Source organism: Haemaphysalis longicornis, unplaced genomic scaffold, assembly GCF_048455015.1.
Source record: "Haemaphysalis longicornis isolate Haplotype H1 unplaced genomic scaffold, Haemaphysalis longicornis Haplotype H1 scaffold_4, whole genome shotgun sequence".
In the NCBI taxonomy this organism is placed as follows: Eukaryota; Metazoa; Arthropoda; class Arachnida; order Ixodida; family Ixodidae; genus Haemaphysalis; species Haemaphysalis longicornis.
Genome location: NW_027526361.1, coordinates 28245001 through 28263713, shown reverse-complemented (window position 1 = coordinate 28263713; position 18713 = coordinate 28245001). Strand labels below are relative to the sequence as shown.

Here is an 18713-nt window from a genome sequence, read left to right as displayed (position 1 = left end):
GAGAAAGAAATGTACTTATTAAGGACACTCGGACACATGCAAACGATCTGGTTTACAGATCTACAGCCATTTTTAATGGTGAGCCTCATAGAACCAGGGTTTGAACTTTTGGAACTTGCCCGCCTCTGCTCTATCTTTATGGTCCTTCTAATCTCCATCTTCAATATAAAATACATAGGCAGAATACAAAAGCACAGCACATGTCATGGCTTGCGTGGTGCTGTTTGCCTACATCGGGCCGAATATGTTGCAACAAGCAGGATCCATGCCACCATTGTTTAAACGATCCAATCTGGAGCTAGTGCCCTTAAAGAGACCGTGAAGACAACATAAAGTCACTTAATTTATTAAAAAAAAAGGTTTCATAACTTGGTGGCTGTCAAGGAGTTGGGCCAGTTTCCTACGTGAAGGTTATTCTAGCATTACTTTCTGTAGTTAGGTCACTCCATATATGTAGTATATGTTTTAGTAAAGTGATCAGCAGACACCTGTCCGCAAGGAATCGGAAAAGAGCATCTCTTTGATTTTGTCGCACTTTCCAAGCTGGTTTAGATAGTGCAACATGTGGCACCTTAATTCTTGTTTGATATATTTATTGAGTGCCTTGTTTGAGGGAGGGTGTTATGAGGTGAAATAATTGCCTTTTCAGTTTTGTTGCCCATGAGAATCCTGTGAGAATGCACGCTATTATCTTTGGAAGTAATTCCTTGTGTATGTGTAAATCTGAGAAAACTAAGAAGCTCACATTCCACAGAGGGAATGGAAAGTTTATGTCAGGGCGCACCTTGGGTGGAAGAGAAGAGCAGGAGCTGTGCTCCCAGTTGAGTTACTTGAAATGAGTACTGCAGCTTGTGAGGAATTGGAGAATGAACCAGGCTGTTGAATGCTATAAGTGGCTTCATGTGCAAAATTTTAAAACTGCTTTGTATGTAAAAATTTAGTAATTGGTTGCATTTGAGTTTTTGTATTGCCAGTGAAAATTTCTTTTTTAATGTGTATTCAGTGCGTAAATAAAGGAAACATCTTTATGTGCAGTTTCGTTGCACCATTTGGCAGGGAGGCAATAGGCTGTATGTGCAGTCTGGCCGTAGTTTCTTGCAAATGAGTGCATTTACATGTATCCTACAACATCTGACTCATTTGTGCTTAACCTGCGTTAGAGCGGTGGTTTAGGCTAGTGGGTGCATACTAACTGAAATTCGAAACGGCACGAGAAAGGCAGGACAAAAAAGAGCAAAACAGCGCCGTGTGTCATCGTTTCTTGTCCCGTCTTTTTCACACTGTTTTGAATTTCAGTTAGTACGCTTAAGCATTAGTGTGAGAAGAAGTTGTAGCCTACACAAGCAACTTCAGTATGCTGTTCCTTGCGTGAGTTGTTTCCCATCCATGGGAAACAGTGCATTGTGACAGGATGGCATCGAGATCAGGATGAGTGGTTGTCTTTCGTTCCTTAATGGATGCCCAAAGAGCATCCAATAAGGATGCACTAGCCAAACAGTGTGTGCTCCTGGTTTTTCAAAGGCCTGCACATTGTGTGCCACATGTGTGCTGACGGTTGAGCCGGGGCTGAGGCAGGCTCCCTCTGCTCCCGGCAGGTGGCGGACACCACGGACACGGAAGGGCTGGCCTCCGATCAGGAAGAGGAGCTTATCTGCTTGCTCTCGCTCGAGAGGGACTAGCCGCTTCCTAGTGCAGGCTACAAGGAATAATAAAGCAGCTTCTTTACTCCGAGAATGGCAGGCTTCGTTTCTCGTTTGGTGGGGGGGGCAAGGGGCAAGAAGGTAGGGGGCGTTCAGACGCGGCTGAGCCATAGCAGGCAGGCCCCCGGGTCGTAGGCACCAGCCCCTGCTGCCGACGCGCACCGGAGCAACACTGACACGAAAGGTCACCCTTGAAGTTTTGCCGCCTGCCTCAGACCTTGCATGGGAACACGAGCCCCCGCCCCGATTGAGCTTTGCGGAGTACTAACTTTGCATCCCGTGTGCGGGTCGTCCGTTGTGGCTCATTAGCTTGCGCCTTTTGCCTTAGGCACCTAACCACTTCTCCCCCCCGGTTTGCTGGTCCCCGCCATCATTGAGCCATTTCCCAGGCAGTGCATCCTAGTGTAGGCCAGCGTGTGAGCTTGCTTTGCTGCACTGCAACCACTTTATGTTGTGCCTCAGTTACAGCAAAGCTGAAATGTGTTCAAGCCATATATTTGCTTCAGGTTGTTGTGCCATGTTTCGGCAGGACAGTAGCTGCCAACTGGCTCGTGCCGTTCCTCAATTCGATCTGCATTGTGCCCAAGGAACGTTGTACTAACTCTTACTGCGTGTTGTACATTACCCTGTACATACACTACAGATTGATGGGTGCAGAACCACTCTTCCCGCACATGCTGGCTATACCTGGCATATTTTTAGCCTGTGCCTTGGATCATTATGTGTACTGCACACGGGAGCTTTAGTATGCTTGTTCCCATCCTAATCGACACTAACAGGCTGTGTGTGGTGTGCTTTCATGTTCCAAGATCAGTGTTCTGTTTTATGCAAACTGGCAGAGGCTGAAAGGTTTCCCACCCACCTCTGTAGTTTGTGCTGAGCATGGGGTCACAAATTCAGTTTTGATTGCCGCGACTGTTTTTCAAGTGGTGGCAGAGAGCAGATGCTTTCTCAAGTACGAGATTTCTGCACATGTAAGAGATTCCAAGGCTGTCTTAACTATCCCGTAGCCCCCATTACTCTGGTGTTATCAGATGGGAACAAGCAATGTGACATACACCATTCGTGCTGCACCTTGTTGGACTTGTGCCCAAGGTATCTGTCTGGTGAACCTTCTCTGTCTTGGGCAGCTCACCAGTTGTTCGTTGCATGCCTGTGTGTCGAGTTCCCTGGTTGCATCATGTGTTCAGCCCTGCCATTCCCCCCGCCCCGTGCCCAGGTGATGGTGACCAACGTGACCTCACTGCTGAAGACTGTGCGGACTGTGGAGGACGAGCACGCTCGCGGAACCCGTGCCCTTGAGTCCACAGTGGAGGCCATATCGCAGGAAGTGAGGGTAAGCCTGCCCGTGGAGAGCACTCCCTTGCCTGGCATGTAGCCACACACCCGTGCTGATAGTAGCTGATTAGTCTGGCTGCTAGCACAGACCTCCTTGCAGCCTTAGCAAGTGGAGCTTTACATGCACAAGAAAAGGAATACACGGCCGCAGGCAGAAAAAGCGTGTTAAATGGGTTCTACAACTTGGCTAATATAGAAACAAATGACATTGACAAACCAACTTTGCCGCATAATTGTCCGCATCATCAGTCCTGGTGTAGCACGGACCGTTCTGCATCTGGTGATGGTGAAATGTCTTGCTGGATCTCTGTGGCTAAACTCACTTGTGATGTGTGGGCAATCACCCGTGCAGGCGTTTGACTCGAGCGAGCCCCCACTGCGGCAAGCCAGCCCCGAGGACCTGGTGCGGGCCACACAGCCTGTGACGCTGGCCACGGCAAAGGCGGTGGCAGCGGGCAACAGTGGCCAGCAGAACGACATTATTGTCGCTGCCAACATGGGCCGCAAGGCCATCTTCGACCTCCTGTCGGTCACAAAGGTGGGCTGGCCACTGACACGTTGGCAATCGCTTCGCTTACCCGAGAACTCTTTTAGCCAATTGTCTTCTCTTGATGTGCAGTCCGCTTCCTGCCTGGCCGAGACACAGGAGCTGAGAACACGAGTGCTCAACTCTGGCCGGGAATGTGCGGTGCGCTACCGGGAGCTGCTTCAGCTTCTGCTGGAGGTACGGCTGTGGCTCCCGTTTACGGAATTATGCCGAAGATTGCGCCTGCTGCATCGTAACAACAGGAAAACTTTTCATGTGTCAGAAATTGTGCTGGCCTGCAGGGCACTTGGGTGAATAAAGCTTAAACTTGGTTGTGGAAATGATTCTTTTTGATCTGGCTAAGTTACCTGGTAGAAGTGGGAGCAGATGTGTACAAGTACTATCCAAACGGTTTCTTGCAGGTTGTTCACAAACCGACGGCAGAAGGCAAGCAGACACTGGTGTCCACATCGCGCAACATTGCGGTGTCCGTCTCGGAAATAGTGGCCGCTGCAGAGGCCCTCAAGGGTATTTCCTCTTTACTTCTTTCCTCTTTACTTCTGTATTTTGTTCATTTGCTTGCTGCAGTCTGCTGTAATGGAGCCTTGCGAAATGAAATGTGCAGTCTAAATCACTGTGCATGGGTTATCGTCCAGCGCATGGTCAGAACACCTGCATGGCCAAGTATGGTAGTCTTCAGGGGTCGGAACTGACGGAAGTGTCACTGCTGCAGGTACGGACTGGGCAGACCCCAATGACCCCACGGTGATTGCTGAGACAGAACTGCTGGGGGCTGCGGCGTCCATTGAAGCGGCTGCCCGGAAACTGGCCAACCTGCAGCCTCGCAGGAGTGTCAAGGTCGGCCTTGTTTACTTTGTCTCAACATCCGTACAACAGCATTGGCTCAATTCGTTCAAGCAGTGCAGCTCTTTCCTTTTTACTTTTTTTTCTTTCTCTCTGCACACTTACCGATTCTGCCCACAAAGAAAGGTAATTTTGCATGGCCAAATGACTAAACAGGAGCCTTCAGAAATGTTATCACTTACTACGTGCCTTCGATCTAAACTTAAACGCCGTCGTGGCTACCCTAATCATCATCAGCTGGATCAACCTGCCTGGTACCAGGAGCAACTTGCTGAAAGTTGACAGCCCAGTGTGATTGACCCCATTTCATGCTATCATTTGTTTTACCCAAATTTGAGGTGTGACTTAGAGCTGTGTAAGTTGTAAGCCCCTAAAGCAGCCTGTCACACCTTGTGGCCCATCGTCATTGCTTCCTGCAAGCTGCCTGTAGAACTATGTGCACCCAAGCATGTTGCGGCAGCGGGCAGAAGCGCAAAGCAGTGCAAGTCTAGTACGTGTGCCCACCTGGCATGGTGATTTGGTTTGTAAATGAACCAGCGTTAAACTAGCTCTTTCCATTGAACTCGTACTGGATATTTGCTCAGTGTGATTCTTTGCTCTGTTGTTTGCTGCTGCAGTGCGAAGGAGCACTTTGTGCCAGTTCATATTCTGTTCTCTTGGAAGCCGCCGGGTAAAGGCCCAACCACATGCACGCGTAAAACCAACGTACTCGCGCAACAACGTAAACCGGCGTAAGCGCGTAAGGAACCGGCGTACTCCGGCGTACGTGGAATGCATTGCTACGCGCTTGTTACGCCCAAGTCAGACCCCGCCAGACATCGACGCAAACTTTCGGGTGCACGGTGCTGACGTAGACCTCTGGTGGTGATGTTATCTGGCATAACAAGAAAGCAAATTCATAAATAAGCTAACTTTACTATTAATTATGCGATAAAACAGAGTAATTTGTAAAATACGGGGAGCAAACAACCGGGCAAACCAAGCGAAGCAACGAGCAACTATGGGAGCAAGGCAGTTTATGCCAAATGTAGCGGAGGGTTTAGTGCCTGGCAAGTATGCATACTAATCCTCAACGTTTTTTTATTGTCCCAAGAACTGTTTTAGTTGATTCTGTATGAAATATACATACTTTTGTAAGAATAGGCATTATTTATTTTATTTCAGTTAAAATGTAGTTGAACTGGTGGCCACAAAGCTGAGTCCGGGGTAGTCGAGCCACACTGCACGGCGCATTGGTTTACGCGCGCGATGCAGCGATATGTGGTTACTCGCCCTCTCCGACGTCGTCGGTCGACGTAAAGGCAGCGGCATATGCCGCCGCAGGCGTACATCGTTGCGCGAGTACGTCGGCTTTACGCGTGCATGTGGTTGGGCCTTAACGGGGGCGCACCCTGTACTGGCATTGTAACAGCAGTATTGACATGTGAAACTGCCCGTGACATGTGTCCCCCAGAGGCAACCGGGAAGAGGCTGCCTGCATTCCCACTAGCAACAAGTGTGCGATATCTCTGGAGCCTGAATGGGAGGAGAAGCCCAGAAGGAGTGTGGCCCAGCTGTGAGATATGTTTGATATTCTTGGTTGTGCCCATGAATCAACCAGGAGTCAGACATATGCCCACAGAGGGTGCCTGGCAGACACCGCTTCACGCTGGGGTGTGTGTAGTGACCGTGTGGGGGGGGGAGACAAGAGCAAGCTGCCTGGGTGGACAGTAATGCCCCTGCCAGGGCCTTGAACACGTACATGCAGACGATTCTTTGAAGAAAGTGGAATATATTTTTATTTGGTGCCTCAGGCCAGCGCTGTCAGTAAGGTGATAAAATGCAGTGATGAGTTGCGTTCTGCTGAGAATGCTGTAGGCCACGCTGTGTGTACTTCCATATTCAGCCATTCATCAGCTCATCAGCTCTCAACTCATCACTGGTGCTATAGGTGTATGAGGCATGGTAGCAGTTGGGCCAGTCTGCTTTTATTACTTTTTCCGGTTTAAATAAGGCCCTGATTGAGAATTTTGCACTTTACTGAATTGGGCATCTTGGGCTGAAATTTTTTACATGAGTCGCGTATGTAATACCTGTATGTAATACCAGTAACCTGTATGTTATACTAGTGATGAAAAGCAGAAAGCTTTCCTTGGGCCTGCACCTGTGCACGTAAACTGGTGCTGCAGTATGTCGACGCTCTTGCACGTCAGAAGTGTGGCACACAGCCAAGGGTGCCTGTCTTGTGGCACTAGGGAAAAAGGCAGGCTGCCTATTCATTCTGGTGGTAACTGTGCGGGGGCCTCCCACGAAGCCCTTTCTGCGTGTTAATCTCCTCTCCCTGGTTCCTCTTCATGGCAGGAAGCGGATGAGAGCCTCAACTTTGATGAGATGATCCTGGAGGCAGCCAAGTCCATCACGGCTGCCACCTCCGCATTGGTGCGAGCTGCTTCGGCTGCCCAGCGAGAGCTTGTCGCTGCCGGCAAGGTGGGCGTCTCTCAGCTCCCCTTCTCTGGGGTGCCATATGCTCCGACAGGCTCGGTGCCTCACTTGCTGAGCAGCAGCTGTCTGTAGACATTACACTGAATGCACGGCTGTCTAGAAAGGCCCTTCTTTGAATAAGGCTGTGGCATTATGGCTGTCGGAGTGGGCTGGCTTCAGTTTGATAAGGTTGGCTTAGTTTAATGCTTGGTCTTGTTATTTATGCCAAAGTTGCAAGCAAAATTGCTCATTTGTGACCCACCATTGATGTTGGCCTCTTGCACTGCTATTTATAAATTAAACATATGGTGCCATGTGGTAGTGGTGGTGACATTTTTGTTTACGAGGAAGATTGGAATGCACACCAGCTTCTTATGGGGTGCTCTTACCTAGTTCAGAAAGTTCAAGCCAAAAGGAAGCACGTTTTGTGTTTTATGCTATACAGTGGAACCCAGGTTATACATCCTCGGGTTTTACAAAGGGCAAGTCGAGTCCCAGCGAAGTCCCCGTGGAAATAGTGCATTGAAAACCTCAGTTGTCCGACGCAATTTCATAGCTGACCTGCTTTATGCGACGACCCATGCGGAGCGCACGACCGACCGGCGGATGATATTGATGTGCTGTGGGCCTGTTCTAATTCTCTCCGGCATAGCTCTCTTATCTGTCTCATGTTTTGTGTCTCTCCTCTCCAGCAGCCACCCACTCCTTTGCACAATTGCTTTCCCTCCCCCTCGCTGGCATCTCCTCTTGTTGCGCAACAGTCGCAAGGGCAGTGTGCAGGTGTTCATTTCTCCGACTCAGTAGTGAGTCACCAACGAGGTTACACTGACAGGCTTAGGCTTCCATGTGTGTTTGTCATGGTCGTGTGTGCCATGATTCGCACTGGCTGGCGAAATCGCGGCAGTGGGGTGCGGTACAAGGTTCGTGGTACCTGCACTACATTATTCTTTTTGCATTTACTTTTTTTAGTGATTTTAGTGACTTTTTTTAGTGATTGAAGTTTCTTGCAAATCCCCCACGTGAAGCTGTGTTTGTTGGCGTAATTATTGTTGTTCAGATTTTACGACGCCCGCATTTTTTTATGACACTTTTTCATGGCCCCGAGGAAGTTGTATAATCGGGGTTCTACTGTATTTTTATAGACACTATATCAGCTTTGTGTCGTTTCAGTAATGCCCTAGTGGCTATACACATTCTTGTCAGGCCCTGACTACTCAACTACCATATTTTCGCGCTTATAACCCTCACCGTAAATGCAAGAATTTCAGGTGTAAAGTAGAGGTGCGGATTATATGCGAGGTGTGATCGTGATGTTGTACCAGTGTAACCAGTGCTTTGCTCTAGTTAATCTTGAGGAGATAACTTGGTGCTAACACACGCTTCGTGGCATCTCTGTCCCTGCCAGTTGGGCGAGCGGGTGCCATGCAGTTCAGATGATGGCCAGTGGTCGGAGGGACTGGTGTCTGCGGTGAGTACGGCTGCCAACTGTTCTTGATTTTGAGGGATTTGCTTGCCTTTTCTTGGTGTCCTCAGTCCTGGTACCACTTTGTTGGAACAGCTTTCTATTCCCCATAGTGGTGTAGAACATCCACTGGGCGTTGACATATTGAGATACGTGGGAGTAGATAAACAGTTGCTAAATTTTATCAATTTTTCTTTTGCCAGGCTCAGCATTGTGAAGTGGAACTTTTATCCTTTTAATTCTAGATAACATTTGTTGCAGCCCTCAAAATAATTTTTAAATGCTGAAATTGTATTCTAATCAGTGAAAAGTAACTGAAAAAGAAAAGAGAGGAACTTTTGCATGAACATAAAATACAGTGATAACCAGTTTTAATCCGTCTTCTGCTGTCAACGGAAATGCCCTTTACACTGAGGTGAAGTGGTTGGCCAGGTTATGCACTTTTGAGCCATCTAGGCAACCGCTGAGGGCCACTCTGCCCAATGCTTATAAAGTCTCGCCAACTGTAGATGACCAGTCTGCATGGTTGAAACAAAAGTATCTAGTCTCTAACCACCAGGCTGGTAACGCTTCAAACTTGCCGTGTGAACGAGTACACTCGAGTTTCTTTCCTGGCGGTGATTTCTCGCACAGAGTCAGTGGAGGGACTGCAGCTGGGTAATGACGAGTGCCGTGTGTGTGTCCATGTGCTCTCAGGCTCGGCTGGTGGCGGCGGCCACGCACAGCCTGGTGGAGTCTGCCAACTGGCTGGTGCAAGGCCAGGCCTCGGAAGAGAAGCTCATCTCCTCCGCCAAGCAGGTGGCCAGCTCTACCGCGCAGCTCCTCGTCGCCTGCAAGGTACTTCGGGTGTACTACCTTTCCAGCCACTGATTGCAGATGGTTATGGGAATCGAATTTTGCTGTGACCATATTTGTCAGCTTTGCGGCTGTTCTGCTTTGCGGATTGCCACATTTCCTCTAGTTTGGAACCTGACTGCACTGACGTGACACTTACAGTAAGGAATGCAGTATGGCGTCTTGCCTCTTTGAGGATTGCTGTAAGTTGTGGACACACCCTGTGTGGAATATTCTGTGCATGTACAGTCGAAACCTGTGATAACGAAATCCCGTGAGTGCAAAATTCCTGCGGCAACAAAATATTTTCGGATCCCCGGCGAGCGTCCAGAAGCCCATGTATTTCATATCTTGCAGTAACAAAATGTTCTTAGACAGCGATCCCGCATGAACGAATTTTCTACGATGCCGCGGGCGTCATTTTACCTTCCCACAAAAGGTCAACTGTAAAAAATATGCTCGTGTGCGAGTTATGCGCAGTCAGAATGTGTAAACATCTGCTTTTGTCACGCTAGCGTGGGTGCCGCCATTTTTGTTTACACAAACCAGCGATGGGCAGAGTGGGACCGTCACTCTGCCACTCTGCATGAACCACTCTGTGCCACTCTGCACATACTGCCCAGCCGGTGTGGCCCTTAGCGGTGCGGTTGTGGTGCCTCCTGTGGTGCAGGTGAAGGCGGAGCCGGATTCGTCGTCCATGCGGGGCCTGCAGGCGGCAGGCAATGCGGTCAAGCAAGCCACGGACCACCTGGTGCGTGCAGCCCAGCGCTCCATTGCCCAGGAGCAGGAGTTCCAGCTGGTCATCAACCGGCGCATGGTGGGCGGCATCGCCCAGGAGATCGGCGCCCGCGAGGAGATCCTGCGCAAGGAGCGCGAGCTCGAAGAGGCCCGCGAGCGCCTCGCTGCACTGCGGCGAGCAAAGTATGGCAGCAACGGCCCCGACGGCCTGCTCTAGGTGGACGGCGAGGAGCCTGCGCCGCGGGAGGTGCGGTGGCCCCGAATAGCGCTACACTGCCTGGCACTTGAGGCAGCCGCTGCTGCTGCGGGCAGCCACAGCACACTCCAGGCGCTGTCGTGGCCAACATTGCGCACCCTGTGGGAGGATTCACGTCGGCACACTCCCTACAATGTTGCCAACCGCCATCAACATATCACCAGGTCAACCAAGCCTTGTAGGCGAGGGCTTCAGGCTGGCACATTAGCCAGCAGAAGGAAGCCCTCTGTATTGGCTACGATTGTACAAATAGCTAAGAACACCAGTGCGGCAACTCCGAGTGGCTGTCGTTGCAGCTAACAAACAAAATGCTGCTGCGGCCACAGCTAATGGCAGAGATTGGCCCAAGTGAGGGACACCAAAGTGTGGGGCGACCTGGAGTCTGAGGTGGCTGCCAAACAGAAGCCTGGTGATAGAGCCACGGCAGTGCTTGCCTCGCTGGCTTGTTCGACTGCACTTTACTGAGGTCTTTTGAGAACAAGCCAGTGCGCTGGCCGCCGACACTGCCATTGAGAGTAGACAGCTTCAGTGCCAGTCCGGAGTGACGGTGGCAGTTGAGCCATCTACGACTGGAACTCTGCCTCGTTCCCAGGCGGATAACCCACAGGGTCCGAAGGCAGCACCCCAATGCGAGGCTCGTGCTGCTGCTATTCTGGGTCACTGCACCTTGCGCTGGTGCATAACAGAAAGCTTGCATTTGCTTTGTGTTCAGAACAAACACTGTGGACTCTAATTCAGAATGAAACGAACACGCTGCCCACTCCGAACGGGCATGTCTTTGCCTTGCTGCAGTGTCGCTACCTGTAGCGATTGGGCCCTGTCAGTGGAGGTGCATCGTTGATTCAGGGTAACCTTGCATCCCTATGTGATAACAACTAAAGAGGCCCTGCTGCATTTCCCACCTGCTCTGTGCTAGTGCATGTTACCGGGCGTACCGTTTGCTTGTTGTGGGTGGTGGGGGAAGGGAGACTGTGGCCAGTCGTGCGTGCGCTGCCTTTTCACCAATTTGTGCCTGTGAGAAAGAAAGCCTGGAACTGTCAAAATAAAGTGCCTTGTTGCCAGGCGACCTACTTACAGCCATGCCTGCAACAACAGTCATTGTGCCTGCAAATAAAGTCTAAGAAGCAGCTTCCTGTTCATTTGAGTTTCCTTTTCCACTCTCCTTTAAGAGCATGGGCACGAGCATGAACGAGATGCAACAACTCCGGAAGGGCAACGTGCGAATAAAATGACGGCTAGCCTTTGGCCCTTTCTAGTGTAATAGTACCTGCTGCACTAATTTAGTGGTAGCCTCAAAACTAACAACTAGAATATATTATTTAGTCGATCATTTCTGTGTTCCGCAATAAAGTGTTTTTTTACAAGTGTTGCATAGGTTTTATGTTTGCGACATTTGTTCGCTAATTTCACAATGCATCAATGTGTATTCGCTACTGGCTGAAGTTGTGCTCAATTGGCACATTTCTGGGTGGTGAATTTTGTTCTGTGTATTTTTCATTTTTTCAGATATAGTAAATTTGGCTTTTTGCAAACTTTTGGAGGCCACATAAGAGGTTTTTGAGTACATCTTAGTCCATGCAACTTCAGGCTATTGTAAAAATTGCACAGCAAAGATTGGACAGCACACACAATCGTACGGCACCAAAGAACAACCAAGAACATGATCAGCAAAGTCTTCAAAGGACATCTACGCACGTCTTGAGATTCAAGACATGATAGCATTTCTTTGTAGTTCAGGCATCGTTTTGGAATGGAGCTGCTCCATTCACAGTCCATACTCTCTAAGCCCTGAAGGTCAGCTGAGAGAGCCAGACTAGCAGCAACGGTTTTTTAGAAGCCCTGCACTGGAGAGTGTGCTGAGGGTGCACCGCTTTTCCTATTAAATCTGCGTGCAAGGCACGCCAGGGCTTTGAAAAAGGAGTACCAATTTATGAACCAGTTATCGCACAGTGCTTGACACCATGCCAACATAACTGAAGTGGCACTTTATAAAGCAAGCTAAGAAAAATTATTGTAACATGTGCATTGGCGTCTCCTTTCTTTTTTTTTTATTTAGAACCTAATTGGCCAGCTACAACATCTACCACTGACATCTTGTGGTCTTGCTACCTAAACCAATATTTTATTGCAGCTTTGTTATCGTGAAGTTACCCTAGGTGCCTTTTTCTGGGGGGGTTGGTGGCGTGACGAGCGATAAAAGTGGCTGTTCATAATTCAAGCAGGGCAGTGATGTTTACCTAAATCATAGATTTAATTTTATGAGCAGAAGCAGTGACAACCACATGATCCTTTTTTTGTACAAAATATTTCTCCACGCACCACCACGATGTGTGAAACAGCGCAGCTGCTTGGGCAACAAACATCAGTGCAATGTGCCTATGCTATGACGCATGGAAACGATAGCTCATCGGCGCAGGCACTGACTGGAGGCTTCACTGCGCAGGTGCGGCGCTGGCTAAAATCGCATATCCCTCTTTCTGTGCCGTGATATCTTTGTCAGTGGGTCTACCAGCACGCCTTCTCCCTTTCACACTCCAGTTGTCACTGCCCCCGGGTTCTAGCCTCAGGCGGATGGTCGCTTCTGGCCACCACCAGCGCTTCTGGTTGGCAGTGATGTCTTTCTGCAGATGCTTGATTATCATGGTTAATTAGCATGGCTGAGGACCATGGTAGCTGTGGGCTGCTATTGCCCATATAAGATTGCTCAGTGACCCTAGCTACTGCATTAAAGGAGTACTGACATGAAATTTTTGTGTTTTGTTTTTCTCGCGGCTATAGGTGCCTACAAGCCCACTAATCATAGATAGTCGATTGTCGAATGCAGCAAAGATAATTACTTACAGCTCCGCTTATTCGTGTTGGTTTCGGCTACGGTGAAGTGAACACCGAGGCAACGCGATGACAGGAAGGCACATTTCACGTTGCTGTTCTCGTCGCACCACAGCCGATGCTGGTCTGGGCACGCGTGCGTGTGCGAGATCGGCCTGAACGGCCGTAATCGCATGCGACGTCAGTCCCAAAAACTGTTACGTGATGCACCAGGCAGAAAAGCGTGCGCCAACAGCACCACGGCCGCCTCGATACGTCGCAGGAGCCCTGACGTTGGCCGTCTGGGTTGAAGCACAGATGACGTCATGGCGCGGATGAGCTTTTTCGTGCGCACAAGGATTAAAATTTATTTAAAATATGTTCTACTGATTGGTTACGGTTTAAACTTCCGAGGGGATATCTCCATATACTAAGTGAACTTCTTACATAGTTATCTGAGCTTTGAAATTTTGTGTCAGTACTCCTTTAAAGGAGTACTGACACCAAATTTTGACGCCTAAAAAATGATATAATTGGCTTCAGTAGTTTGTACCGATGCCTCACAGAAATTTTTGCAGCGATCCGAGGCCGGAATTGGCAGCACTAGCAAAATCGCTTTCGGCGTGACGAAACATCGGCCTGCGTGTCTGGCCGGTTCAGGGTGACGTCATATAGTCGTTTTCGGAACTGGAAATGATATCCTGCGCTGCTGTTGTCGGTGGTATTCGTTTGGGCAGAAGACGTGGGCGTAGCCAACGTTACTAGAATAATTCTAGTAACGTTGGGCGTAGCTGTGTGAGCAATGCTTGTAAACGTTGCGTGTTCGACGTCTTTGCTCTTCAGTTCATGGCCGGCGCATGGTGTTCCCTTACACTGGTGCCGAAAACTGCGCGGTGCACGATGTCGACGGGCACCACGGCAACGCGGCGGTGCGCGTCGCCGAGCTCGCCCAAGTTGTGGTATTGCAAGCTCGCGGTATGCGAAGTACTGCTCGTGGAAGCCTGTCCGAGAAAATCGACAACGACGCCAAGATGCATTATTTTCCACGCGACAACATGCAGCGCTAAACGTGGACTGAGTTAGTGCGCGGCGGTGGCCGCAAAAACTGTCGCCCAAGCCAGCGGGCTCGGGGTTGCACGGGTCACCTTGGGTGTTGGGAACTTTAGGCTTAGTATCGAGGCGACTATTTGATCGCTGGTATCTGTACAACTGCGAATGACCATCCCTTACACAACTTTTCACCACACTATCATCCCCTTTTTCGCATATGGATCTTTATTTTGGCAATAATTTCCGTTTCAGCGATCGGTGACCAAGACATCTGCCGCGGCCTGTTTTGATTCTAGCGCGCAGGTGGCGCCATCTTTCGGCCGCTCGCCGCACCGCCACGGTGCCGGCAGTGCTGGGTCGGAGCGCCGAACCTCCGCTCCCGGTCAGCGTAGGCTTACCATCGCGGCAAATATCTGAACGCCACTTTTCAATTCAGCGCTGATAACAACCCCTAGCACAATTTTTCAACGCACTAACATCTACTTTCCCGCATGTGGAACTTCTTTTTCGCGATCAGATTGATTATAAGAGTGGCGACAAGCTGTTGCTATCACGGTTTGCGCCGGTTCAAGCTGCAGTGATATTATTAAACGGACAACGGCGAAGACATCGCCGGCCTAATCGCCTGGCCAAATAAAGTTGTTCTGTCTGTCGGGTGGCAGCGACTCATCCGAGTCTGACGATTCAGACGACATGTCGACTGCGCGGGCGAGTGCAGACCATGTGCAATGGTAGCAGACAATGCGGCGAACGCATGGAGGAAAAAAAAACGTCCCTGACGTCACGGGTGAGACCGTGACGTAAGGCTGGCCCGCTTGCAGGCTGGCCTTCGAACGGCCATTTTCCCGCGCGGCGACCAAATTTGAAATTGGTTGCAATAAACGTGCTATAATTAATTCTGTGTTGGCGGCTGACGGCTTTCGGTTCGATTTTCGTAATTACTGGGCCAATAGGTATTCTTTACAGCATAAAAACTGAAAGCGAGAAATTTTGTGTCAGTACTCCTTTAAGAACTAGTGCTATTTTCTGCTGCTTTTCATGTGACATGGCCGTTGCAAGAATATGAGTTGAAGCTCACTCCAGACACCAGTGTGGGAGCACGTTTACCCTTGCTCTTTGTTAACGACATGAAATAGCTTTTTTTTATAAACAATACAATCTGAAATAATGCAAGACATTGCTGGAGAAAGAAAAATCATATGCTGGCCGCTGCATACGTTTAACTTCATTATCAACAGAGACCCTGCCGATAAAGTTAACTGTAATTAGGGAGCAATTAATAACTTTTCAAGTGGCTGAACCAGCCATAGCCATACTTATTAATGTACCTTATTTTCACGATTCCAAGCACCCTCTGATTCCAAGTGCCCTCTCCTACTTATGAAAAAAATTGCGGAAAAAGCTTGCATGCAAATCTAAGCACCCCTTTTTCTGCAAGGAAGCACGCATTGCTTAGGACAAGCATGCTTACTCACTCTGTTGTTGAGCCAGAGCAGTTGGAGCCAGCTTCTAGCGCACTGCCAAGCTGGAGCGTGGCCCAAGTTGACGTCATTTCCAAGTCATTTAAGAGGTGTTTGATTACAAACTCCTTCCACGGAATAGAATACGACATGCTTTGGAATTCTGAGGGCGGTGGCTCTAGCGGTGCGACAAACTCGTGGGACAGCGAGAGTAACAGAGTATCAGGTGCAATTGGTGAATTCACTGTCTGTGCCTATTTTTCTTTTAAATGTTTGCCAAATAAAACGTTATTCCTCAAGCCCGTCTCGTAGAATACCGCAGCAGAAAAAGTGGAGGGGGCTCATTTTGGATTTTTTAAATCTAAGCACCCCCCACCCCCCCAACAGTCTATTTATCATGATCGTAAAAAAAGGGGAGTGCTTAAAATTTAGTAAATCGGTAATACATACACATAAAGTAATGCCGTGTGCATTTTTCTTGCGTTGTGCAAAGTGTGTGTGTCGCACGTTAAAAAGTGCTTCAAAGCACACAAAATCTATCATCCTAAATTTGAATTTTTTCCCTGTCGCTTCCTGCTCCGTTGATGCACCTTATATACTCGGCAACTGGCTTTCCAACATACTAGGGCACCAACTGGGGGATATGTTTCCATGGAACCGTTTCGTTTTGCACACTGCCAACCCCCACTAATTTGACCTTTCAAAGTGAAACTTTATTGTCCTCACTGATGCGGTTGTATGCCAGTACGTCCTGCAGGAAAGCCAACTTTCTCTGACAATGATGATGAATGATTGTGGGTGAAGTGAAAGAAAAAAACGCTTCCTGTGGCCGGAGTTGAACCTGGGTCCCTCGCGTTATGGAGCCGGCAACTATCTGATTGCTTCATTTCGTCATGGTCAAAGCAGTTTGGAAAATGCGGAAGACAACCAAAGAATCTGTCGCGAGGAGAATGGCATTGCTCTGCGTGCCGCAAGGCTGTTAGCCCGAAGACGTTAGGCCTAACTTCCCATTTTGAGGTTTAGGAAGTCGGGCCTAACGTCACATTTTGGGATTTAGCACCTCAAACCGGCACGCACTCAAAAAACTGCTCACTGAACGCAAAGCAGCAGGCACCGATTTGTGCAGTACACCCCAAATCCAAGCGTTAGGCCTTTGGAGTGCACACTCGAGAGTTGCTGTGGGTATTCTGGAAAAGTGGTGCGTACCTCCAGAGCAGCGCATACTCGCAGTGTGGGGTTGGCCAACCAAAGAGTTCATCACGAGAAGGCTTTGTGTTCAACCATCATCGTCGTTAGACGGAGGGGTGCATGATTTTTTTAATATGACTGTTCACTTTATTTAGCCACACTGATAGGTGTCACAAAGCACCCACATTTCTATAAAGAGCCCATTAGTTCCAAATGCAGAAGCACACCGCACTAGTAATTCAATCTCCTATTGGAAGGTTGAATGTCTTGCATGCAGTTCTGAGAATCTTTTAAGAGAGAGAGAGAGAAAGGACTTTATTGGATCTCCTGCAGTCGGGGACGGGTCAGGCCTCGCAGGCATAGAGTTAATACTACTGCTCGCAGGGCTTCACCGTCCCGTAGTCTTCGCCGCTCACTGCGGCGTCGGGCCGACCCCGAGGCCTGCGTCTGGTCGGCGCGGGCTACTTGGAGTGCCGCCGCTGTCTCCCCTAGCCCTCGCTCCCGCAGGAGGAGGCCGAGAGGAGTGCGGGTTCTCCTTTCGCCGTTGCTTGCCCAGTGCAGCCTCGAGCCGCTGGATAGCCCTTAGCTGGTGTTCGCGCTCTGAAGAGCCGATCGAGTCCGTAACGTCCGGAGGGAGGGTCGGCCTCCCGTCACTCGCGTCGTGTCTTTCACAACCCCACATCAGGTGGGTCAGGTCCGCGGTCACTCGCGCACAAACACTACACACACAGTCTTCATACAGGTCCGGGCACATGTGGCGCGCGAGCGCCGGCGTCAGCACCGTCCGAGTCTGTAGTTGCCGCAGAAGCACGGCCTCCCTCCTCGCGAGCCCCGGATGGGGCGGAGGGTAGGCCCTCCTCTCTTCCCTGTACCAGCGCAGCGTCGCGCCGTACGTGGTCAGGGGTTCCGCGTCGTAGTCTTCTTCTTCGCTCGATTCCTCGTCGACGTCGGCGTCCGTCGCTGGCGCGGCTCGGCACGTGGCGAGATCACGGGCCGCGGCGTCGGCTACCTCGTTGACGTTTCGGTGGCCGTTGCGGAGCTCCCGGCCCATGTGAGCCGGAAACCACCGGATGGTCGTGCTGGTGTTCCTGCGCGCTCCCTCTCCGATGCCGGAAAGGACGCGCATCGTCGTCTTGCACACCGTGCCCCTGGCGAAGTTGGCTATCGCGGACTTGGAGTCGCTGAACACCGTCTTCGTCCCCGGGTGGAGCAGGGCGATCTTGGATTCAGTACATAACAGCGTCCCATTGTGCACTTGCGTAAAGCTGTTCAATTCTAGCTTCTGCTGCCTGATGGAACTTGTGCAGAATGGTGCTTTTAATTTTTGTGCGAAGATATTGCCCATTTTAAAATATAAAGTACCATTTAGAAATATTCGTAACTTTCTCAACACGGAGAAATTTTCGCTTTAAGACCAAGAAGTAGGTATTCCAGCAACAATGAACTTGAATTCGTTGATCTCACCAGTATTCATCAATTCAACCATTCTTAAAATCCAACCAACCCTTGCAGTCCTGCAAGGGTTGAATTAATGGAAGTCAACTGTACCTGTCCAAGTGCAATACTGATACTACCGTATTTGCACAATTCTAATGCGCACCTTTTTTGGTAAAAGTAGCGTTAAAATTTAGGTGCCGTTACAATCGGGCTCGAAACTGAAATTGGCTTCGAGTGTTTCCCACTTTAGTTTTAATGCCAGCAGGAGGTGGATAGGCAAATCATAAATAGCAGAAATGATTCCTGCTGCCACAGTTGCTTGCATCAAATGAAATGTTTTTCTGGGTATGTGGTGTCATGTCTCTTACATTGGCAAGGTAGAATCATTAAATTATTTTTTCAAAGTTTCATAAGCAAACTTACCTACGCGTTACAATTGGGGGCATGTTAGAATCGTGCAGATACGGTACTTTTCACATTTCAAAGGCTACTTTCGCCCTAATTCCAGGCTAAGCAACTGCCCCCCCCATTCACTGAATTCCCTGAAGATACCCATTATACTCCCAAAAGCTGCAAAATGGTCACAAGAAAA

The 18713-nt window shown here is 49.5% G+C and overlaps 1 protein-coding gene across 4 annotated transcripts in view; it reads left to right on the top strand.

Annotated features, from left to right (window-relative positions):
• The window catches only part of Rhea (Talin_middle and talin-RS domain-containing protein rhea), a 100183-nt gene extending 88636 nt beyond the window's left edge, over positions 1-11547 (top strand). For 3 of the 4 annotated variants that reach the window (XM_077706231.1, XM_077706232.1, XM_077706233.1), the window contains exons 47-55: positions 2920-3036; positions 3391-3576; positions 3658-3762; positions 3987-4092; positions 4298-4422; positions 6769-6894; positions 8294-8356; positions 9047-9187; positions 9855-11547. In XM_077706231.1, the coding sequence (XP_077562357.1) occupies positions 2920-3036; positions 3391-3576; positions 3658-3762; positions 3987-4092; positions 4298-4422; positions 6769-6894; positions 8294-8356; positions 9047-9187; positions 9855-10139 (1254 nt within the window). In that variant the 3' untranslated portion in view covers positions 10140-11547. Of the gene's footprint in view, positions 1-1595; positions 1735-2919; positions 3037-3390; positions 3577-3657; positions 3763-3986; positions 4093-4297; positions 4423-6768; positions 6895-8293; positions 8357-9046; positions 9188-9854 lie in introns of those variants that run through there. The other variant, XM_077706234.1, reaches the window with a different exon arrangement.
• Positions 11548-18713: the final 7166 nt, after the last annotated feature.